The sequence below is a fragment of the Toxoplasma gondii genome, chromosome VIIb, assembly GCF_000006565.2.
Source record: "Toxoplasma gondii ME49 chromosome VIIb, whole genome shotgun sequence".
Taxonomy (NCBI): domain Eukaryota; phylum Apicomplexa; class Conoidasida; order Eucoccidiorida; family Sarcocystidae; genus Toxoplasma; species Toxoplasma gondii.
Window position 1 is genome coordinate 2,585,464 of NC_031475.1, and position 23,924 is coordinate 2,609,387.

The 23,924-nt window shown below is 51.4% G+C and overlaps 3 protein-coding genes and 1 non-coding gene across 4 annotated transcripts; 3 read left to right on the top strand and 1 right to left on the bottom strand.

Annotated features, from left to right (window-relative positions):
* Positions 1-4,343: 4,343 nt before the first annotated feature.
* TGME49_259960 (Nucleoside-diphosphatase) lies at positions 4,344-7,512 on the top strand (the record flags this gene model as incomplete). Its single annotated transcript, XM_002365138.2, has 4 exons — positions 4,344-4,784; positions 5,314-5,607; positions 5,932-6,508; positions 7,046-7,512. 4 exons carry the CDS (start codon positions 4,344-4,346, stop codon positions 7,510-7,512), a joined length of 1,779 nt encoding a protein of 592 aa, XP_002365179.2.
* Positions 7,513-12,813: 5,301 nt separating this feature from the next.
* TGME49_259950 (carbonate dehydratase, eukaryotic-type domain-containing protein) lies at positions 12,814-16,366 on the top strand. Its single transcript, XM_002365137.2, has 2 exons — positions 12,814-15,418; positions 15,978-16,366. Exons 1-2 carry the CDS (start codon positions 13,041-13,043, stop codon positions 16,183-16,185), a joined length of 2,586 nt encoding a protein of 861 aa, XP_002365178.2. The 5' UTR covers positions 12,814-13,040; the 3' UTR covers positions 16,186-16,366.
* A 2,563-nt stretch (positions 16,367-18,929) lies between these two features.
* On the top strand, positions 18,930-23,104 carry TGME49_259940 (hypothetical protein). Its single transcript, XM_002365136.1, has 2 exons — positions 18,930-20,801; positions 21,161-23,104. Exons 1-2 carry the CDS (start codon positions 19,614-19,616, stop codon positions 21,842-21,844), a joined length of 1,872 nt encoding a protein of 623 aa, XP_002365177.1. The 5' UTR covers positions 18,930-19,613; the 3' UTR covers positions 21,845-23,104.
* A 631-nt stretch (positions 23,105-23,735) lies between these two features.
* Positions 23,736-23,807, bottom strand: TGME49_259938. The gene has a single exon. It is a non-coding gene; the product is annotated as a tRNA-Pro (tRNA).
* Positions 23,808-23,924: the final 117 nt, after the last annotated feature.

Genomic DNA, 23,924 nt, shown 5'->3' on the forward strand with positions numbered 1-23,924 from the left:
GGGCGGAGCCGTCAAGGGAATACGAAGAATGCTGGAGAGAGTGTGACAACGAAGAAAAGGCAGACATCTGAATGGGTTTAGAAACCGAGTGGTTGAAAGAAAGGAAAACACTTTCTTTGAGTCCTTCAAGCTGACAGGCTCCTCCACATTCTTCATTTGACGTGTTCGCCGCTACACATCCTGTCAAATAGCGCAGTCGCTTCGCGGGTGGATTCAGGGACGAGTCACCAGCTGGTGGAAGAGAGTAAGAGACGTTGTAGAGAGGCGGCGAGTTGCTAGGTTGACCGACAGGACAGAAAGGCCCAGGATGAACCGCGTGCGTCTGTGCATCACTCTGACAGTTTCCTCCTCCTGACATGCTGCAACTTGCGCATTCGGAAGGATCTGTACGAAATGTAGGTGAAACATTCAACACGTTGCAAGAGGAGAGTGACTTCTGCATGGCAAACTCCCCCTCGCCTGACCAGCGCTGAGACGCCGACGCTTTTCTCTTCAACACAATCATGGTGTAGAAAGGGAAAGGTGACTACCTTTAGACGGGAAGAGCGGCCGACACCGAATTATGCCTGCATGTCTTCAACAATAGCACTTTGGAGTGGGAGTAAAAGAAGTCCACAATTATCTGCGTCTTGTTCGAAGCCAGAACACGGCGAAATAGCCCTTCTTCAGGCGTGTGCCTAGGCAAACGGATAGACGGCATGCAGAACACACTAGAACATTGAAAAGTGTCCTACCGTCTTGAAGCATATGCATTGAAGTCGGCAAAAAATTACGATAGACCTCCTGTGGACTCAGGGCAGACATACCATGGACACAAGACCTACGAGAAGGGCGCTAAGACGAAATTGATGTGAAGAGCCAAGACGACAAAAAGGGGGAAATAAATCCAGTAGGTGCGTGGCAGCGAGAATGCCACTGAGTCCCCACTGACGAGAGAAAAGAGACGACGGCTGACAGACAAACCCCAAGCTACAACAGTCGGCGACACCAGACGCCGAGCAAAAGCCCGCAGAAATGGTCCACTCGCAGCGGCCGTACCGGAGGAGAAGAACGTCAGGATGATGCAGGTTATTCTCCCGGTAAAATCCTTCCTGTGCAGCGGAAAGATTTTTCGAAAAAATGACCGTAAAAAGAAAAATGGGTCAATACGACCTGTGTTAGCCCTGCCCCCCACTGATACATAGGCTGACACGTCCCGAAGGTGGGCCAGCGGCAGTTGCTTGATGAGAATAGGCCGAGAATTTCCCATCGACAGTTCCTCAACAGAACTAAGGTAACGTGAAAACAATGCGTGAACAGCTTTTCTCTCGAAACAAACACCAGAAACCCTATCGAGCAATACCACAGCGCGGGACTTGCCTGACACTCTTCAACGCCGGTGAGTCTCTCGCCGGAAAAAACGTTCGGATGATTGAGGGGAAACCGGTAAAGTGAAACCCTTCCTTTGCATCGAACAAAGAGGTCTTCGGAGCTGACGACTCCGGCGAACAAGTAAGAGAGAATGCACAAAGAAAACAATAGGGACGCCTTCTCGGCGTTACAGTCCTGAAACCCTTTGGGCCCAGGCTCATGCATCGTGTGCCCATCCGGCTTTTCGACCCGCCGCGGGACATCCGATGCGAACATGGGACTAAATTTGGAGGTCCGGGAACTGGATGAGATATCAAGGGCATTCAAAGTGTGAAGGCGGCAGAACGAAGTGGAACATTCTCGATGAAGCACTTCTCCCTCGCTATATAACCTTCAGAAAAGTCAATTTGAACGGAGACACTGGCCTCCAGCGTATGTCTCCAAATAGTTGCCGCGTGGACAGGCAAGAGTTTACATACTCGCACGCCTTCGCACTAATGGCTCGCGTAGACAGTGTGTCAAAGACATGCTGCTCTATCTACTGAGGAGAACGAAAAGGCCCTGGCCTTCTCTATGTGCCGGATCGAAGCACACGTCTCTGGAAATGGAGAGACAGCCGATATTACATGAAACGGTGCCCAGCTCTTCTGCATAAACGCGCCGGAGTGCGAGTGCAAGTGAAACAACGAGAATCACCAGCCGAACAAGCAACTGGATATTCAGCTATCGAGACTCTACTAAGAACTCTAGATCTGGTTAGAGCGCTCACGGTGTCGAGGACTACGTATCATATTGAATTTGGAGTGACCAGCGAACGCGAAATAAAGTGAAGAGAGTTGAGCCGCCAAGAAGGAAAAAGCGAAGAAGAAAGCGTGGAAACAACGACCGGAAAGGCAGCAGAAGAATCGTGGAGTGCCCTTCCCCTTTCGGTCTCTCGCGTCACCGGCTGGAGGAAGTCGCGGCAACAGAAACGTCGGGCATGAAGCGATTGCTGTTAGATTGTGGCTCTCATACCAACCTCTTGATTTCTAGCGAATGCGAAAAAAACAGTTTTCTCGGAAAGTCTAGTCGCACGACAAAGCTTGCTAGATCTACCGTCAGCAGTCGTTTAACTAAGGATTGAGCAGCTAATGGTTCACCTGTGAAAACTTGGCAACAGACCAGATACACAGCGTGTAGAGATACCTCATCCAAAATTTATCGATGCATTAAAGGGACTGGATTAGTACGTAAGCACCCATGCTTATCTTGATCTACGTATGTGTAAATGGGTGTATCAAACATGCGTATGCAGAATGGATGCTAACGATAAACCTTTGGATAGATATGGTAATTCCATGAGACAAGACGATAGCCCTTTTGTGCGAATAGTTTGGCAAGACTGATTCTTTGATCGAAACTTCGGCTCCAAAGGCTGGGAATCCTTCCGCCTTGTACCTGTCTGTCGTTCGTATGTCCTGACCTCGCCTACACTTTGTCTGTGCATGCACTCTTGTTTGTTGTCCAGTGTCATAGCACCGATCCGTAGATCCCGATTTCATGTATTCAAGATGTATATACGGTGCTGTTTTGGCAAAAACATCTCACTGAGTCATCATTGTCACTTATTCGGGTCACACATGGACCCTGACTTCCTGAACAGTTGCTTGGGATCCATTCAGTTTGGGTGGAGGTGGACAACGCCAACTAAAGGGTGAAATGAGGTGACAATAGAAATGTGAGGGAAGACGAAGAACCTGAAGAACAGGGAGCAGAACGGTAAGGTGAATCGATGCGAAGTTGCTGATAAGTCGAATCTCGACAGCGGGAGCCTCCCCACACCCCTGCACGACTGCTCTTTTTGTTTACTCCAGGAGCGCGTTTTCACATAGATACCTTATTGTGCTAAGTGGCAGTGTTCTGCAGTTTTTTAAGTCGGTCGTTTCTGGTTTCTGAATGCCGAAACAACCCGGCCAGTCACTTCCGATTCGCTATGTTATGTACGGACGCGAAAAGGCACAGAGCATTCGCGGATCGCCGTCTATCTTTTCGACAACAGAAAGCTCTCTTCTTTGGCGTAAACAGAGCTAATCAACCAATCTCGAGAAGAGAAAATTCACTGTTCCGCTTCCTTCATTACCCCTCAGCAGGCACTCCTCCCTTTTTCCACTCTTGCCGCCACCTTCGCCGCACTAAGACTGAGGAGAAGTTCCTTTTGCTCCCTTTGAAGCAGGAAGTGCAGCGTCGGAGTAATCGCCTTATTTAGCATAGACACAAAGTTGCATTACAAGACAGAGAACGAGAAACAGAGAAGCAGGAACGCGCATTGAGAGTTGTTGAGGACTCAGTTGTACTGGTTTCATTACTTGCTGACTACGAAGGTCCCCCGGCAAGCACATGTTAGAGGAATTGCGAGGAATTTCATCCTTCTTCGAGGGCATAAGTGTTTTCTACAATGTTTGGTGCATGACTTGGAAAAACGACGAGCTAGTGTTGGAATCTAGTGGTGCACACACCGTGCACAGTCTCACAAGTAGCTATCGTCCAAATCTCAGCGACAAGTAACGCCATGGACGAGCAATAGCCACACTGGCGTGTATGTACACCATCGCTCTAAAGCACCGGAAGTGTTCGAATCACCTAGACAGAATTTAGTTCCACGGCTTTACATACAACGTCTCCGACATATACATCCTTCCTTCCACCTCTTCATCTTTCCTCCTATTGCAATCGACACACGGTTCCCAACCGTGCAGCAAGATGTCTTCCTGAATCCAGTGGATGTGATGTTTTGTCGGTTGCAATTGTTCCCGTCTTTCTGCCTACTGCGATTTCGGTGCTATGGTGTGTTGCTCCGTAATGTGTGTTGACACCGTTCCCTACACCCAACAGGATTGATCAGCAGGCGTCATGATTCCCAGATCAATATTGCCGCCATCGTTTTGCACACGTGCCAGGAGTCTCTTTTGTCACAGTTCGCAAATCTCGTTCGGAGACGGTGAAGTCTTTCAAGGATGGAGCCACGTATGCGCTTCTCCTTTCCCACTCAGAAGAACGGTCGACCGTCTCCCGGATCTCTCATCCGTCTCCTCTGCTCTGCTTTTCTGTCACCGCTCTTCGTACTAGCTGCTGTTACATCGCACCAATTTTCTACTGCACCCGCAGGCGAGACCGCCGTCCTGTACGCGGTTGTGCTGGATGCTGGAAGCACGGGAACCGGTGTGTTTGTGTACAATGTCGTGCATGAAGAGGACAAGTGCCACGGTGGCCTCGGGAGAGTTACTGTTCAAGTGCCCGCACTTGCATCTGGAAGTGTTCGTCCCGGAATCTCTGCATTTGCAAAGGGGCAAGAAAATGGGCATTCACGAGGCCATGCAGCATTTCCTGACGAGTTGCTCGAAGAGAAGCAGAGGGAAGCCTTCTTCACACCCGAGGCCCACGACTTGGGTGAACAGGTGCGATCCAGGAGAACCAACAAGGAGTTAAGTGGGAAAGAGACAAGCACAGAGGTCTTAATGCCTGCCGTTTTAATGCGAGATACACTAGGGATGAACAGAGGGACGATAGGAGAAGGGCAAAGCAAACAGGAAGGAGGGCGCAGACCCACAGATCACCAATCACAACCCAGCGGGATCAAGAGCAGAAAGGATGCGGAAGCATGCACGGATGAGCACACATACACAAATACATGCAAATATGATGGAAGCTGCAGAAATAGGACTACGCGGGCGCATCGGGAGTTCCATGCCTTTCATGAAGGAAACTCTCAATATCACAGGGAAAGAACAATATAGAGAGGGGTGGCATCGAACAGCAGCACACTGCTTGATTTCCCTCTGTTCTCGCACTTCGGATGCTTTTTTTCTCTCCTGTCCGTATTTCCTGGTAGTCCCGGCAGACTCTCGTCTTCCCATTCTTGCTCCCGTTCATTCCGTGCCCCTTCCAGTTTGATTGTTTGTGCATCTCTGTTTCTTTTCTTGGCAGCATGATATCCTTCTCGAGCAGCATCTCAGCCATCTGAAGAGCGGCAGCCGGACACAAGAGGAAGACGATGAGGAGAAACATGCCAACACTCGACTCCCCTCTCTCGTAAACAGCGGACTCTCCGAGCTTGTTGACGCTGAAGAGGGAGTAGAAATGTATTTGCAGAGACTGCGAGTGGTCGTCGACAAGATCGTTCAAACGGAAGAACAGAAACAGAGAACATTTGTTTTTTTTCGAGGCACAGCGGGAATGCGCGTGCTGTCGGAGGATCAGAGAGAGAGCTTGCTTGAGGAGGTGAGACTCAGAGGAGGCACAGTAACTCCGAGGAGGGAAGAAAATGGATGTCCAGACTTGACACCAAGCTGCATGGAAAGCGGTAACAGTATCACGAGAAACACAGGAACAGCAGTGGCAGGGGCCGGACAGAAAGAGGGACAGAGAACAGACTTCAGAGCCATCAGGGGCCGCTTTCAGATGTTGGAGAGAGGGGGCTCTCCGTGAATGTGAAAGGAGAGAGCAGTGTAAATAACCTAACGATTCTGGACCAAACCGTAAATGCTGTCACGTGTGCTTTCACCTTTCGTCTGCTCATTTCGTTTTGTGTTGTCATTTCGCCAGATAAGGGCCGCCTTGTCTACTTGGGGCTTCCAGCTGCCAGAAGGCAGCATGGGCGCGACAGTTTTGGAGGGGTCAGAAGAGGGCGTCTTGAGTTGGCTCGCGTTGAATCAACTTCTAGGCAACTTTGACGGAGACAATCGTCTTATCGTCGTCGAGCCTAGACACCTGCTGAGACAAAAGACGAAATGGAACAGCAAGTCTCCTGCAGAGCGAGAGACAAACGAGGCGCTTAAGGGAGAGATAGAAGCAGGCTCCATGGCAGCCGATGAACGCGAGGGTGGAAAGAAGCCGCAAGAGAAAAAACGAGTGGGGCTGATCGAAATGGGAAGCACCTCTGCCCAAGTTGTCATTCATATTCCCTCTGGTTTGCGGCCTTCGAGTGTGTACACACCTCTCGCCTCGAAAGTGGATCTGGTGCCTGAAGCAAGTGGAAGCACGAGACGATCCAAGACCTTCTTTCCTCCAATCCGCAGCCATTCCGCCGCCAGTTTTCCAGGCTCGCCAGTCCAGGATTTTGTCGAGGTCGACTTGTGCACCGAACGCCACTTCCTGTACGCCAAGAGCTACTTTGGGTTCGGTAAGAGAAATGTATGATAAGACTGACCGCCGATGGGGGACGGACAGAAAAAGAAATCGTGGAACAGAACCAGAAACAGACCATAGGGGTACCTCACGATGCCACGCCTTCCCAGATAAAGTGTGATTCGCGACACGCAGGAAGCTAAACAGAAATGCGCGCGACGCCTGAAGTATCTTGTGTTGACGGGTTTGACCGTCACTCTCCCTGTGTTCAAGATTTCTTCGCAAGTGACACCTTTTATGCGAGATCGCTTTGGCGTTTGAAAGACGAGGACGCTCCTACGTGTCCCTCGTGTTTTCGTTTGTTCGACTCCCGGCCTCCTCCTCCACCCCTTCGGTCTCGACCTCACCTACACTTTTCTGTGGTAGGATCAGAAAATCCCGCTGCGTCCTTTTAAAATGCATTTTGTGCGTACTCATTTCTTCCCTCTCCATGTCTGCCCTTTTCCAAAACCACCGTACGTCCCAGTTTCTCACTCGGGTCGGTGGCAGCACTCCACATTTCCTTCGTTCTTTTCCTTATCTGGCGCCCTAGGTCGACAACGCGGTGTCCTAGAGCACATCCACGAGACAGTTCAGGATGCGCTGGAAGAGCGCAAAACGGCAATCCGAGAAGGCCGAGCAGCCCCGCCGACGCGAGAGAATCCCTTTGAAGTGTCGATCTCTTGTGTGCCTTCCGATGTTCGCGTGCACGTCCGACCTTCTCACTTGCTCCAGAAGGCTTCCACCGACAGCGCCGTGCCCCTGTCTCTACACGACGACGGAGATTGGGGAGGCAACGCTGAGTGGAAAAGAGAGACACTCGACGACGCTCGGCAGAAGGGGAGAAACAAGATCTTTCACCCCGCGGGTGTTCCCAAGACCGACGAGTCCAGTGAAACCCTCAGCTGGCGCATGCGCCCAGACAGAGGTGCTGGGCTGATGAAGAGCATCGACCGAATCGCAGTGCAAGGCGCTTCGGACGCAGCCGCGTGCAAGGAGGTGCGGAAGAACAGAGAATAACGGGACGGGAGAAGGCCGCCTGTGCATGCAGAAACACGCCTCAGTGTTCGGTGGGCCTTAGACACATGGCAGGGATACGAGACGGAAGTAGATGCACTGACGACCAGAGAGAGAGGGAAAGAGAGAGAGGCGGTGGTGTGAATGCTTTAGAAACCCTGAGCGTCTTGCGGCCATTCACCTTTTTGGATATTCGTAGCGTAGGCGTGTGCACCTGCATGTGGCGGTGCCTGGAGTTCACTGGACAAGCTTTTTGTGACAACTTTCTCTTATGCAAGGCGCTCTCCAAAGGGCGATTCTTCTTCTTTGCCTAACCAGAGTGTAATTACTTGTACGCGTCTCTCTGCTTTTATACTTTTGTGTGGAGGTATGTATTGGAACTGTGGTAGCAAGAAGCCGGCTGTGCACAAGAGCAGAGAAACGAGACTTGGTTTTTGTATCGGCCATGGTGCCAAAGACGAGGAACATATTGACATGTTTCATGCCGTCTGTTCTGTCTGCAATTGCTCCTGGTGTCTTGATGCGTCCACATACAGCGTGTGGCTGTTCGGGTGAATCGCGCCCCCGCCTTTCCCTTCAAGATTCATCCGGATATCCCGCTTTTCGCGACGAAGAACTTCCACATTTTCAACAAGGTTTGTCTCTCTTGCCGTAGACGTAATCGGTGTTTGTCTCCACTGTGTTCTGCTGATGTCAGATGTGCTTGCAAATATTTTGCAAAAAGGGTAGAGGCTGCTGGCGAAGGATGTGGTTTCTGCGGCCGCGGGCCTGCAGGCGAAGAGAACGGAATGCCACGTATACGGGCAATGTGCATCTGCTTGCTGCTTGCTTGTTGACGTTTCTCCGCCACGATAAGATAGTCTGTGTCTCAGCAAAGCAATATGTGCCTCGCGTCAATATGCGATATCACCTCGCGATTTCCTGCGTCCACGGGTGACAGTCTAGCTTCGTCCGTGTGTAGAGACCTGATGCTGTGCCCGCTGACCCCTGTGCATCCGTGAACACTCAAAAGCATAATCATAAGCAATTGGATGCGTATGTGGCTCCACACAAGACACATATATGTCGCAAATTGCGCGTTCATTCAGTTTAATAGTATATGTGGCTTTTGTCCGTCAACAAAGTGATACACCATCATGTGCATTTATTGTGTTTGCAGAATGAAAGTGCCCGTGTGTTTACGCAGGCATGCGTGCGTGGCGTTCTAATGCTCAGACTGCATCAGCACCTCGATGTGGGCTCGTTTCGCCCTTGTTATTGACGAAAAATAAGTTGTTCTCGTTCTCTGCTCCCCGTTCGCAGTTGGTTCTTCTTGCAGAAGATGAACATCCGCTTTCCGGGGCTCGGCTTGCACAGGAAGCAGCGCGCCTTTGCAAGATTCGTCAGGTGGAAGACGTGGTGAAGGAAATCCACACCAGGGCCGGGAGAGAGACAGCACAGACGGCCTGCTTCAGGTGAGTGAGGTCGCGAGGAAGCAGAGGGCACATGTAGGGACACTTTGCTGCGCCCGAGACGTGAATAGTAAGTGAGAAACAATATGCGTTAGCGCATTGCGAATCTGAGCAGCTTCTCGAGGAAACGAAAACTGGAGGAGCGACGAATAGAAATTTCGTGGGGCTGAGCAGAGCAACGAGAGAGAAACAAACAAGGATTTGAATCGAAACACACGTCTCGGTTCTGTGTGGGACATCGACTCGCCTGGCTGAGAAAGACATTTCGATAAGTGTCTCCTCTTTTCAGTCTCACCCTGATGTCGCAATTCCTGACGCGAGTCCTTCGGCTGGAAAGCGATCGTGAAATCATGACTGTCCACGAGGTAAGACTCTTTTGAGTTGTTCTGTTTCGGTGCTTGCCTTCCACTAGCCGTCGCCTCTCAGTTGTGTTGCAGGAACTGTAATAGAACGTTTGTCGTCAAAGATAGCAAGAAACTAAACCCTCATTACTATGCCGTAGGCACACGCAGATTCCACGTGACTATCGAGATTTGGAGGGGCATTGCCTACGTATGTCACCAAGTCCTAAGTTTTTATCTGCCCTTCCAATCAGCCACGACTTTACTCAAATCGCCTTCTAGTGTAATAGGCTCCGTAGGCAGGTGTATCCACATGAACATTTGTGTGGGCATCAACATGGGTACCAACTATGAGATGCATCATCTCTGCTAGGTTCCCAATCAACCTGTGGAAGCGCCACTGGACTTAGACGTGAGAATCTGTAATTTCTCATATGCATGTACCTTTACGTACAAGCATTCGGGCGCGGTGCTTTCTGGGAACTCAACTTCCGCGTTTCGGCGTATTCACTCTTTTTCGGATGTACAGTATGTGGATGCAGACTGTGGACGTTACAGGCTAGATACGCGAATAGCAAGGGATGTTTCCCCCGCTGTGTTAGACTTGTGAGAAACTGTATATGGTTGGTGTGTTTGGACCTATTTCCCTATTCGCACCCTGGCGTTGACGCCACACTTCCGTCTCTTGTTTGTTTCGTCTGCCTGTTGTCCCATACAGATCAATGGTATCGAGACCTCTTGGACTGCAGCTGTCCCCATGCTGTACCTGGCGCACGCGATAAACGAACGAAAACAGCGGGAGTCTTTCTCTGATTCAAATATGCCTCCCTCTGGTGGCGGTTCAGTTTATGGAACATCGGCTGAAGAGGCACTGCCTTCTCTTAATCACGCGCAAAACAAGGAAGGCCGAAATTCTGACGTGGGGCGAGAGGAATTGTAGCCCACGTGTGGGATAAGGTCTACGATGTCCGTTTTTGTGTTCTCGGCGGTCTTCTATAACGTACTCGCGGCTTTTGCTGTCTCTTCTTAGACGAATGGAGAAAAAAGCTGTCACACCACCGGTTTGAGCAGTGGTCTCCAAGTACACTGGTTGGCTTTCGTATCGGAATATGTTGTGGAGACAACCCAAGGCGAGCAGTCCTCAAGAACCATGGCTAAGAAGCAGTGTTTTAAGATCTCGTTCAACATCTGGCACGGTGTGCCTCGCGAGAAGTGCTGAATGATCCGAAAAAGGTTGAGGCTGCAAATGGATGAGTGCCTTAGGCTGACCTTTATCGTGAGGGGGTTTGCCTACGACTGAGACATAACGAGGGGAAACCGTCTAAATTACAGTGTCGCATAAACAGCGGCAGCTCTGATTACCCTCAGTTGCACCTGAGTTATGGTAGGCGCCATCTTTGCGGCAAATGACACAACATACCAGCTCTTTGCGACGTTTGTGTTGCTGCCTATTTTTGCATGTTCATCTAGGTTGGATGGGCGTTTTATGCAACTGATTGGACGAACCGCAATGTGTCTTGCCAATTTAGTTAGAGTATATGTACATGTGTTGGTGAGCTCTGGCCACACACACACACACCCTGTACGTACTTGTCCTCAAAACAAATCTAGATGCCAGAACAGCACATGCCAATGTGTCACGCGCATGAACACTCCGCAAACGCGTCCGCTGTCTCTAGCACTACATGTTCGCAAACAGCTGTCTAGGTCTCCACATGCACGCATGAATGTAGGCCAGGGAAGAAATGCTGCCAAGCGTTTCTTCGTTAGTTTTCGATTAGCACACCAGGCAGGCAAAGGAAAGAGGACCCCATATAGAAGCATAGGTGTAAAAGGACGGTCCACCTCTGCTTCTCTGCACTCTTGGCGTTATTCTCACGCGAGCGAAAGAGAACATACACAAGTCGCGAAAAAGACTCCACACAAAATCTATTTCTCTCGCTCACACATCCACATACTCCCTTTGCCTCTCTGGCACCCCTAATTCATTCACTAGATCTGATAGCCTTCGTACAAAAAAACTTTCCTGCCACTTTGCCCATCTGAATTGAGGTTGAAGGGAGGCCTTCATGAATATCGGTTCCAGCAAAACTGCGTAGTTGGTTGTTCTGAAGACGGTTTCGCTGACGATAGAGACGGCATGCGCTGTCAAGCACCTTCAGATACACTCGTGGAGCCGGGTACAAGGAACGAGCAAGGCAGAAACCTTGTATTTAGTCGCGGCTGTGATGTAGATTCGTCTTCTAAATAACGCCGGTACGAACACAAAGAGGCAGATACCATTAGTCAAACTACTTTCGACAACCCCTCCCGCAATTCATGCGTCTGCGGCGTATCAGTCCTTCGTCGCGTTTAACCATCGCTCGCATTGTGGGGTAAACAAGTACATGAAGCTGCACGTACAGTCGTGGCCAGCCTGGGGTCATTAACGAAGTAGGGTAAAGTCGAGCGCTGGCTATCGAATAAACAATATGATCCAACGCCAGTCTAAGTCCCCAACGTACCTTGTACCTACAACTGCACAGAACATAAGACTCCTTTAGGCACAGAGTTCGACACTCTGCCATAAGTTCCAATGGAACAAAAACTGTTTGTGGCAGATACCATTGGTCGTATTTATGCGGAGCATCATGAACTTGCGTTTTCCGATGCTGCAGTGGCCAGCTTCAGGGAGCAGGATGTACTAGGCAAGTGCCTCAGATATTCTTTACGCACGATGTCCGACGTGGCCGCAGTGCGTTAACGGTTACGAGTCCATCTTAGCACTGGCGGAACTGCTGGCAAAAGCTATGTGCAATGGTTTCAAGATTTCGGTGGTCGGCCTGCTGGTATTTGGAACAAAGCACACTGGCTCTTGGCAGTGAAGAACTTGACGACATTGCTGAGGGGTGAGGATGCTTAAAGCCCCACTTGATGTTGCTGGGTTTGAAAGCTGAAGTGTCGATTCAAGGTATGTCTGTGGCCCATCCTGGAAAAGCTGTGCTTCTCTCAAGTGGTGTTGCGCTTGTGTCATATCCTGTAGAGTCTGTTTTCTTCGTTGACTTCCTCACTGGACGGGATATTTTACAGGGTTCGTCACACACGAGGATTTGTGATCCATGCAACCTGGCTTCTTTCTGGGTATAAGACGACACTCCAGTGAACCGAAGCGTTGCCCTGCGACGACGATTATGACATTGGTGTGTTCGTGTCTGAACGTTGCACATCCGCGGGCATTCATGCGTATCGCAGCCAGGAGTGACTACAGACAATCCCAGACCCTTATTCTGAATTTAAAAAGCGCATTTATCAGACGTTACTGTCAACACGAAGTGAGAAGATCGGCAACTGGACGGCGGCTTTTCGTGAAGCGAAGCAGTAGCGGACCCGAGACAGCAACAGTAAAGAAGCGCACGGAGGAACGCGAGATGACATGCAATGGCAACACCATATTGCGGTGGCTGATTAAACCGTGGTACGTCCAGCTCCTTACGCCGTGTGCTCTCCTAACTTCCGTCACATTTTCGCTCTTTTCCTCACTCATAGAGACACCGAACCGTGCAAGGACATGGCAATTTGCCAATCATGGAGGCGGAAACGTCTTCTGATGCACCTTTCTGTTTCTTGCTGTCTGTCTGCCTTTACCGCCGGCCGTTTAGACTGAAGAGCTCCAGGACCCTCCCCCCTTCCTGCTCTGTGTGTAGAGTCGAAGAACTTGTTTCCAAGGCAAGTTGCGAAATCCATCTTTCGCAGGGGATCAATGCTGAGAGACACACGCTTTTTTCGGGTGGAGGAATCAACGATGGAGGGCGAGAAATGTTGCCAGAAAGGCGATGGGGAGTTGTCCTGGAAATTGCACCGCAGTAGGCCGGGCGTGTGGCCCCTCTTGGCCCTCTGCACGTCGGCTGCCAGGCTCGTCGCATTCACAGTGCGTCGCGTGGCACGGTATTTTTTTGCGCGCGTGGCTGTCTATCTGTGGTGCCTGAAACTGCAGGCGTCCTTGTATGGCGCTTGCTCCATGGAGCATTTTCTGTCTGTTTTGCCCATCTCTGTGCGTTACTTTCTCACGCCGGCCCCCCAGAAGCGCTGCGCGCCTCTCGGGCTGTCGCACCGGGGACTTGAAAATCGATACCGTTACCCTCCTGCAGTGCAACACGTATTGCCGAGAAAGGATTCCGTTTGTTTCTTGGCGCGGTTTCGTGCGTACCTCCTACCCTTAGCAGTTCTTACATGTTTATCTGTCTCATTGCTTCCGGTTTTTCCTCCGATCCTGGCGGAAGCCGTCGCCGTCACACGTGCGTCACCGACTCAACGTGCCACAGGCTTGCGTTTAACTAGCGACGTAACGGCACACAAGAGCCGTTATCGGCATCACTGGGCAACGCGCTCGGTTCCATGGCACCAAGAGGCGTCCACGTTTCGCCTGATTTCCTGTAGCTTTGTATGTACCCCTCAACTACACAACATGTCTGAGCGCAGCCCAGTGGCGACCCCGCCTCAGCTGTCACCAAGAAGCCTGTCTCCAGTGTGGCGTGGCGTCGAGAAGAGTGCCCGATGTTCTTCATGCGTGCGAATTCCTTCGAGGGGGGCAACTTCCCCCCGCTTCTTAACTCAGTCTTCTCTAGTCGCTGTTTCGCCCGATCTGTCTCCTCAGTCGTCACTAGACGCGGCGAGCGGCGGCCGCTCCACAGCGTGTGAGAGGAGACTCAGAGACCCGGTTGAAGACGGTTTCGCCAATTCGAAGCGACAACGCAGAATCGAATTACAATCAGAAATGGGAAAAGGCCAAACATCGACTGGCAAGACTGCCGAGCACGACTCTAGTGTCGCAGCCCGCGCTACGGAAAATGGCCCAGATCAGCAGGCTGACCGCGGCAACGCGGCAGAAATTGAAAGACCCGAGCGAGAAGCAGAGGCCAGTTGCGAGGCGGGCCATCTGACGAGGAGGAAAGTTCAAGAGACTGGAGGCGGCGGGCTGTTCTGCACAAAGCTCCACTGCACCGTTGTGAAGAAGGTGAAGGAGCCACAGGAGAATGCGGCGCGTGCAGACGCCAGCGGTGCCCCGTCCGCTGTCGAACTACAAGGACCTCTGCAGCCACTGGTTGGCACCCGCACAGGTCGGGGATCTTTGCCGTTCACTTTTCGGGCTTGGGGACAAAGACTGAAGGCGGCGGGGGCCTCCGGAGGCGCGACGCGTGGGTGGAACTACGAGCATCAGGGTGCAGACTGGGGCGCAGTGATGGATCCGTCCTGCAGCTGGACCCGGCAGTCGCCGATCGATATTAACGAGGCCATGTTGCCGGAGAAGAGCAGCGCCTTGGCCGGGACAGGACATCTCAAGGAAGACGACGCCCACTCCGGACACAGTGACACCGCGTGCTTAGGGCTGAACCGGATGCTGGTTGCTGAGGGGCACGAAATGCACCTCGACGCGATGTTCCCAGAGGACCCCGTGGCGGACTACTTGGTGAAGTGGCAGCGGGGAATGAAGCTGCTCTTTGAGCCTTCGACGCGGCGTCCTTCAGTCCCACTCGCGCCGGCCTTTGGCGCCTTTCGGGCGGACGGAAAACGCTACAGCATTGTCCAGTTCCATTTCCACGCTCCAGCTGAACATACTTTCTCTGGGGCGAGGCGCGCAGCAGAGCTCCACGTGGTGTCTAGACACGGTGAACACGATTTACTCGTTGTCGGTGTCACGTTGGTGGAAGCCGAGACCGGGGAGCCGAACGCGTTTTTGGAGGGAATCGGAAAAGTGCTGCATGCGCTAAAGCCCCATTGGCCACCCGACGATGCTGAATTCAAGGCTGGAGACAAACGCGGGTCGCTCTCCTCTCTGGACAAGCCAGCGTGTGTCTGCGCGACTGATGTCAATCAACGCGTTGGCATGATGCACGAAGTTCACGATGCTTCAATCAGGCGGAAGAAGAACGCGAGCGAGAAAAAGACACACGATGATGGTAGAACAGACGGCCTAGACACTCAGGAGCACGAACGGCCCTCACTAGTTCCTTCGGAACATGCAGAACACGAACACCTTCCTCCACTGAGTCTACGGGACTGTTTGCCTGCGGGCAAAAAGACTTTCTACCGGTACCATGGATCGCTGACTACCCCGCCTTGCCTAGAGGACGTGACATGGTATGATGGCGCACTGAAACATGCACATCGGAAGTGTCCGGAGGAAGACGCTAAGCTTGTTTGCAGAGCTCTGGCTATAAAGGGGAAGGTATCGTCTCCGTCGTCGGCAGATTAGTTTTGCAGGAACCGGCCTGGATCGTGACTACATCTCAAAGGATGCTGAAAACATCTTCCGACTGCTCACAAGGAGGCATGAGTCACAAAACTCTTGATTACATTACGTGGTGTAGCGATGATATTCATGTTCGTAATGCCGGCATTGTACAACGGAAACGGTAGCACCTTTGTAACGATCTGCATTGGTTTGGAAACCGTTTTGAGAGGTCTAAGGCAGCTACGGGCGTGGCCACGAGCGAACGTTTTCTGTTACCATCTTCAGTAAAATCCCATATGGCCTAGAATAGTCGAAATACCAGTTGGAGGGTTTGCACTAACTGCAGCGTGTAGGCGAATCTGAATGCGAGGATCAACGGGGGCGACCTTCCCCGAAAGCTAGAGCTTGGACGCCTAAACACAATGAGTAACACAAATAAGCTCGCGGTCTGCTGTCTTGATGCAGGTACGTGCTCAAGGAGCCTCTTTTAGCGTCGCCCTCATTGGTGGCTCAGCTGCGTGAAATGTTTATCATTCCCGGAAGCAAGAGCAAAGGCAACTATCGCCGCCTACAGAATGCAGAGGTAAGGCGGCCAATGCTTATCGATTTTTATGATGCCTTCTACACCGAGGTTCAGCCACTATCCACCAAACGGGGCGTGCTCCGTGTGTGAGCACTGGCAGTGACACTCCCTCAGAGCTCGCTAGATAAATGAAAAATGGATTGTGTTTCAGATAGCTCAGTGACGTTCCTGTGGTTACGTTCATGGTTATTTGCAAGAGGTGTAACAGCTCTCTTTTTGGTACCAGAGGTATCGTTTGTTATGTTGCCTTTCCTGAACATGTATCTTTATGGGATCTGGTGCAAGAGATAAAGACTGTTGATTATATATCTGTATCTGCACTTTCCTTTTTTATAACCCCTGTGCTGGTGGTCGCGTGCGTCCTATATGTTGCATGCAGGGCGTTGCGTACAATCAAGAAACGATATATGTGGTTCACCATGGCGCCGGAGCAACCGTATAACATATCAGAATTGTTTAGAGACCTGCACACCGCTTTTAAAAACAGAGGGGATTGGTTGGGCGTTGCGAGTTCCCGTCGATCAAAGAATAACAGTGGAAGAGAAGGGGACCAGGGAAACTTATTTTTCGGCGGTGCATAACAACAACCCGCGTGTGGATCCCACCCCGTGTACGGAAATGGAAGAAAACCAACGGAGGATTTTGAAAACATGTCGGAGTTGTTCTTCGCGTTTGCGACCCTAACATTAGGAAGGCCCCTGTTTGGCTGTGCAATAAAAGGACGCGAGCCGGGAGGATGTGGGCCTCAGGCTGCTCACGTCGATATTTTCAATAGGTGACCTTGTGCCAGTGCTGCGTTCATTGGATATCCAGCATGGTCATGCGATATGAAAACTGCAGGAGCAGTTTTGGCTGCTTAGTAGTATTCTTGCTGTGAAACAGGTCGCCTCCTTGTTCCGTAAAACACGGTACCAGAGTACGAGGCAGGCGCCTGCCTGTTTGAAAGTGAAAACATCTTGAATTTGCGGTCCATGCAGCGTTTGTGCAACGGCCAATTCGAATTCTTTGTATTTGTATAGTTCGTCCTCTTTCGTTTCAATTGAGAAGAATTTTACAAAACACAGGCACAAGAGCCGTTGTACAAAAGCGATCAACCTTTAATCTTGTGCTTGCGGCTGCAGAGGTCATGTTTCATGAGACGATGTCGATACGTGAGCTTGCAAGTTATCTTTTTTTATGACAACCGAACCCACGAATTACATATTTACCCGAGTTTGAGTTGTTGACTGACGACTATGGGAACAGTCTCGGTGTCGATCATGTGCCTTTACGCACCTGCTGACCACGCGCACGTGTTTTCGTATACTCACCCGTTTGTAGTAATATTATCGTTGCGGAACGAGTCGCCTCCTTGTATACCTATCCACACTTCGGCTTAAAGCAATTTGCCTGCCCCCCTTTCACTCTTCACATTCATGCACAGATGCACAAAAATAACGTTTCGACCAGATGTCAATCGGTTCATGCCCCCTTTTAATAGACAGTGACTCGACTGTGTTCGGCGGCAATTCAGCCGACAGGGCACAGAATGGTAGACGAGAGATGCTTCGGCGGATCTGAAGCGAAGCAAACACCGTTGTTACTTCCCTGACTTTTTATTTGTGCTCACTATCTTCTAACTCAGCAAGCAGAAAGGAAAACATTCATGACTGAGAGGTTTAGCCATACTGACGACAGCTATGCAGGTGTGTCATCTGTCTGTACCAGTGTGGTCGAGGAGGGGGGACCCTGCAAAATAACTATACTCGAAAATTCTGGTTCCGATATTAACAAGAAACTGAAAGGGCATTTCGCACTCTGAGAGACTGTTGCTCGTCAGTTTGAGACCAGACTTTCTCCCAATCATGGCCACCCGTTCTTCTGTAGTTGTGAGGCTTGTAATGATACACGCAAAGCGCATTCTATGCAGAGAACAAACAGCTGACGGAGTGAGCTTGGCACGTTGCTAAAAACCACCAGTAACACAAACGCACGCTGGCAATTACTGAAATACGAGGACTTCAATTTTCAGCGGTGTCGTACCGTCTTTGGCCCTTACATGAATCAGGTTTTCCGGAAGAACCGAAGCAACAGCTAGTCTACCCTACGGGGTTACAGCAAGCCGACTGCGCATGTTTCAGATGCTTTCGTTTCCTTAGTAAACTCCCAGTTTCGTTTTGTTGGGGTCTTTTGGCGAGGCGAAGGAAGGCTATAAAATGAGGGGCAAGCGATGGCGCATGCGAGTTCGTGGGCGTCTTACTACTCAACTCTCCGCTTTTTTCATCGTCCTCAATCAGCCTGATTCAGCGGCATGGAACGGGATCGTCAGTGCGCAAATGCAGCTACACACGTGCGTACGTTCGGGTTTTCTTGCACGTTTCGACCTTCCTATACGCCGCTGGGGTTGACTGTACCCCTCTTGCCTTTCTAGCAGCCTGCTGCCACTGTAATATATGTTAACGAAAACATACTTGTTGCCTCAGAGCTTGTTGGTGTTTATCGTGTGATGAACGCCTGTTGCCCCCCGCTGGCAGACTCCAGGTTTTCGCAGCGAAGAAAGAATACAGAGCAAAGTTTTTATACATCTGAACGTAAAGCTTGTCAGTGGGTTAGCTGCTGTCACGCAATAACTTGCGCATCCATAACCAGTCGTTTCACTGTCACTTACTACAGCATTTGAAGATAACACCACTTCCTGTTGCAGCTACCATGCTTCTACACAGCGCTCAACACCCTTCTACACCTCAAGGCAGACCAGCCCACACCTCCCTCCCGCTCAACAACGGGCGTCTGTTGGATAATACAGGTGGTGTTTGTCAGGCAAGCGAGGAGAGGAGCAAAAGGAATTTGGATTCGCTTGCTTGATTAATCCAGTTTTAGGAACGTGTAAATGGGAATTTCGCAGTAAGTGACTCCTGTATGTCGAATCGCCTGGGAACCTAAGATGAACAGCTGGTTGTGCCGCGGTCTCCTGAAAGGAACCTCCTCGAGAGAAGGCATCTCTTTTGCGAGGAGCTGACAGCCACACCGGGCCCGAATTATGCTGCACGGCTTTTTCGCGACGCATACTATTCAGTTGCTCTTCCACTCGACTTCCGCCTCCTGTCTGCGACGTCAAAAATAAATTTTCTGCGTTTTTTCTCTCTTCTTTTTGGACTGCGCTGCTGTTGGCGTGTCACTTACCGTGCCGCGTCTGCCTATGAGGCGTCCGTCCCCCAACCCGGGCGCCGCAGAATTTTCCGCGGCGGCCTCGTCTGCTCTGTCATTTCCCTTCTGTCTACGGGGGTAGACGCTCCATCCTTTCACAGACAGTTCACTAGGTCAATGTTCGTTTCCTCTTCCGTGGCGGAGACATCTGGTCTCCTTTTTAGCGTATTCTGAACAGGTTGCGAGCCAACTGCCCGAGCAACGGCGTGCCTGTGTCGCTCATGGCCACCGCGGAGTGATTTGCTCTCTCGTGTCGCGGCTCCCTTTGTCATGAAGTGCTTTTCCGCGCATTTGTACTCCACTTGTTTGCCGCTGTATACTGCCACATCATAATGGAAGTGTGTCTGCCTACTCGTGGCGTTTCCACGAGTCGAATTCACCCGGCCGCCGGTACCGAACCTACACGCGCCCACAACGGCGGCGGACACCTTGTTGTATACACTGGCGGTGCCCCGCCTCCAGTAACTCACCAAATTCATCATGTTCGTTCTATTCCCTTACCGACTCCGATGGCTCGGTCGTCGGCTGAGGCCATGGCGGCCTGCTCGGGTCACTGTCCGCGAATTCTTGTATCTGCTGCCCAGCAGGTTCTTCTGATCACCCACGCGATTGCGCTGCTGCTCATTGGGCGTGAGGTATACGTACACAATCAGGTATCCGGTGGCTTCGGACCACGGGGTAGTGTGGTGCTGCAGCTTCCGCCTGTCGCACTGTCTGCCAGTTTTAACAGCCCAGTTGGAAATGGAGAACCCGTTGTTGTTGTTGGAGACAAGTTGGCGTCAGCGGCTGAGCTATCAGGACAGCCAACCGGGGACGACAGCACTTCGCCAGGACAAGAGTATTTGTCGACGCTTTCAGTCGTTTCTGGTCTCGTTTTCTTGGGGGGGTGTCTGAGTTGTCTGATTCTCCTGTTCTCGCCCGTCACCTCTCTGCCGTACATGCGTTTGTGCATGATTCATCGAAATAATCGCGTGCTGGCTGCAGAAGGGGACTGGCAAACTCCATCACTTTTGACAGAAATCGTCCCCGAGATCGTCATGGCGATTTTGGGGGCGTTCGTTCTCGGAGGTTTTCTCTTGTCGGAACAGCAGATGTGCAAGTATTTGGCGGAACACATCTCTCTCGTGCTTTCCCTCCACGCGCCCACACTCGACCTGGCGCACAGCAGCCTTGGCATCTTTTCTTTCGAATCTCAATCACCTACTTCCAAGACATCTTCCGTGGGATCCTTCATATCTCTTCTAGCAGCGACCTCTCTCGGCGGTGTCGCCTACGGCCTGCTGTTGCCGTACTTCTCCTCAACAATGATTGCCATTGTGTCTTTCTTCACCCTCTGCTTTGCTGTCTCTATTCCATTCTTTCCTTTCCCCGCAACTCTCGATGCCTTTCCTTCCCTCCCGCCTTCGCTTGTCTACTTCCTGCCGCCGTGCTTCCTCCCGTGCATCACCATCGGCGCCTTCTTTGTCGCTTGCTGCTGCGTCAAACACTTCCGGAAATACCGCACTGTCATGTGCGCGGAGGTGAGCGCTAGCTGGTTTCTGTCACCTGGGCGGCCACAGCCCATGCCAAGGAGAATTAGAGGTATCACATGCGTCAAGTCCCGCCGGAATCAGGTTAATGTCTCCGTGTCCACTTGCGTGCAGTGAAGAGTGCCTTTCTCTTCACTGAAACGCATTTGGCTCTGTGCATTTCTAGACGGGTTTGCAGTCTTTTCTTTTTGAGGCCGGGATGTCCCACAACCACTAGTTGACGATTTGGCATGTACACTTTACAAAGGCATCCGCTCTCCACAACAGCAGTAACTGTAGTGCAGTCAGCATGCGTCCTCTCTGCAGTTGCTTTGGTCCACGTGGGTGGTGTCTGTGTGTCTCTGCCTCAGGAGCGCGGTCTGAGCTGCCTTCGGATCGCGGTGACGATCTCCATTTTCGCGTTCTCCGCGGTCGGGACCCTTTCTTTCTTCTCATCTCTGTCCCGCACCCCGTCCGCTCCGGTCAGTGTCTGGCTGCGGACCTGGCACGCGGTTCTCGCGCGAGTGCAGCCCATCCTTCCCCGAGTCTCGACTTGCTGCGGAGCTCTTTGCTCTCTTTTGCTGCTTCTCTCCATTCTGCAGATGCTTCTAGAGTACTTTTCAATTCGAAACAACGCTGTCGGTGTCCGTCTCCAAGGCGCGTTTTTCTCTCTCTTCAATCTTCCCGCCTTTGTCCCAACTGACGCCCACGGAAACCCTGAGCTCTCACAAGTCCCGGGGCTCTCTCAGTGCGTCCCTTCCCCAGCCGATGGACAGGCTGTGCAGCAAGTGGGAGGCGTCAGTGCGCCTCTTCTGCTTCTTCCTGGGACGCCTATGCCGCAGCACTTTCGTCCCTCATTTACTTCTTCGGGTCTTCAGAGTCCGAAACCCTGTCGCCCTGGAGGCCTTACCCAGCTTGTTCCAGGCTTCGTTAGAGACTGGAGTAGCCAGCGTCATGGCGAGCGGCAGCACGCTGATGAGGGAAGCACGCGAAGTCTCATGATGGTTCGATCAGGCGCAGGTGTCGCTCCGGAAGGCAGCGCACACTGTGTCTGAGAGGGGTGTTGCCGCAGTGTAGATATGGAAATGGTGAACAACAAGCACTGCGGGAAAAGGCTATGCGGAAAGGGTTATAGAAACGAAATGGACAAACAAGCTGTGTGTACAGAAGACGGTCGATACGACGCGTGTAGTGAGACCCAGGACAGGATCGCGTGCTCAGCCCACACCGTCCTACGAAAGTGCCTGAAGACAGCGGCAGATGGCCGTTAGCGAAGTCGGGGTGTGACAGGTTATTTTGTTTTGGCACCGACCTGCGTGCGAAGAACGACGCAGGGGGGACGAGTAGACAGCGGAGAGAAGGAAAGTGTATGCGAGATTCATGTTTCGACATTAAGTGCTGGAGTCCGTAGGAGCGTCGCCTCGTTCACAGACGTTTTGTCACACCGAGAGGCGATGGGAAACAAACCTGTAACAGGTGAAATCTTCCGCGTTAGCTGCAGAACAACCTCTTCCGTTGTTATCGAGCATGAAGTTCGCCACACTACCGAGCAGGCGCTTTGTGCCTCGAGGGGTAGCTTACGGCTCGTTTCTTGTCATGCTTGTAGTCCCTGCGTGAGCGAACGTTATTAAAGGCATACATTGCAGCAACTATTTGTGTCGTGTGTCGTACTCGTGTTGTCTCAGATTCGCTTCCGTGTTCGAAGTCATTTCTCGCTACGTTGTTTCGAGCGTTGTCGCTAATAGAACTCTGTAATTGTGTCGATGCGCATCTGGTGCCAAAGACAGAAAATCCAAGGGAAGGATTCGTTGTCGTCTTCCTAGCAGGCGTGATTCGCTTAAAAGGATATGGAGGTGCAGACAGAGGGCGAGCTGATGTGAACGCTGGGGGAGTTAGACGTGACGATGGGTGGCCTGAAGACGCGTGAACTTCTAGAGTATTTTAACTCCGCCTGCATACAGTGTGAATTTTGTCGTTTCGTTTTGCCGGTGTCAACCGTCTCTTTGGCGTAACTGGTCGGGTGTCCTCACATTTGTGCCAGCTCTCTGTCAGGATTATCACTGTTCTCCAGAAAGGCACTGGAGGCAACCGACATGTTTGTTTTCGTATTCGGGGTTGTCCCCGACGTTGTATGTCGAGCCACCCACCTTGTTCGAAAGATGCAGTGCGACAGGAGACGAGAGAATTTCTTCAGTTTTTAGTCAGTTTTCTGGTCTGAAGAACTGTGCTCACGTTGTTGTAGGCCGTCCAAGACATTCCTTGATTTTGAGAACTTAACCCGTATAACTGCGGGGTGTAAACATACATCTGACGAGAACATGTGTGCCAGTGCTGCCGCAGTTCCTCGGGACTGCCACGTTAGCCAGTATTGCGGCATCGCATATCGGTATGTCACTCCTTCAAGTTACAAAACACCCGAATTTGTCAGTTGAACAACTTGGATCCCCATCATGTCGGTGGCTCGCGGAGACTCATCAGGTTGTTGGATCTTGCAGCTCTCATTTTGCTTAAACGACATGTTTCTGCTCAAACATGTCTGCAAAATCCCTCTCCGCTGTCGCCCGGTCCAGAATGATTTTCGTTAGTTCTGTCACTGAACTGCTTCCCTGTTGGAAAATCCGATACAGCCCTCCAGTGCCAATCTCATTATGATTTTTTTACGCAGTTCCTCGCACTGACGAAGAGCTGTGTCATATTAACACCAGCGAATGGGACCTGTTTGGTGAAAACCCGTTTCGGGCGATAAGAGACTGCACAAGGATCTGAAGTTGTTTCTCTGAACGATGCAGGGGCGGCCATAGGCCAAGCGATTCCGTAAAACAATATTGTGAATAACTTTTGGCGACCCCTTAATAGCAGTACTATGGTTTCTCCGCATTCGCACATTAAAAATGGATCACCAAACAGGTAAGCATATAGCTGTGCTACCTTACAGCTAGAGAACAAGGGCTGTTCCGGGAATTGAACCCGGGACCTCTCGCACCCTAAGCGAGAATCATACCACTAGACTAAACAGCCGCATTATATGGCGACACATCGTCGGTTGCACTCTGCACGACAATGCCAACGGCTAAAGCACACGGAAATCTCCGACAAATATGCTGGCGTCCAGTGCTCGGCATCTATGTAGGCAAC

Coding starts and splice junctions, on each gene's coding strand:
- TGME49_259950 (XM_002365137.2), top strand. CDS start 13,041: ATGCTGAGAGACACACGCTTTTTTCGGGTGGAGGAATCAACGATGGAG. Junction 15,419..15,977: donor TGCCTAGAGGACGTGACATG/GTATGATGGCGC, acceptor GTCTTGATGCAG/GTACGTGCTCAAGGAGCCTC.
- TGME49_259940 (XM_002365136.1), top strand. CDS start 19,614: ATGGAAGTGTGTCTGCCTACTCGTGGCGTTTCCACGAGTCGAATTCAC. Junction 20,802..21,160: donor GCACTGTCATGTGCGCGGAG/GTGAGCGCTAGC, acceptor TCTCTGCCTCAG/GAGCGCGGTCTGAGCTGCCT.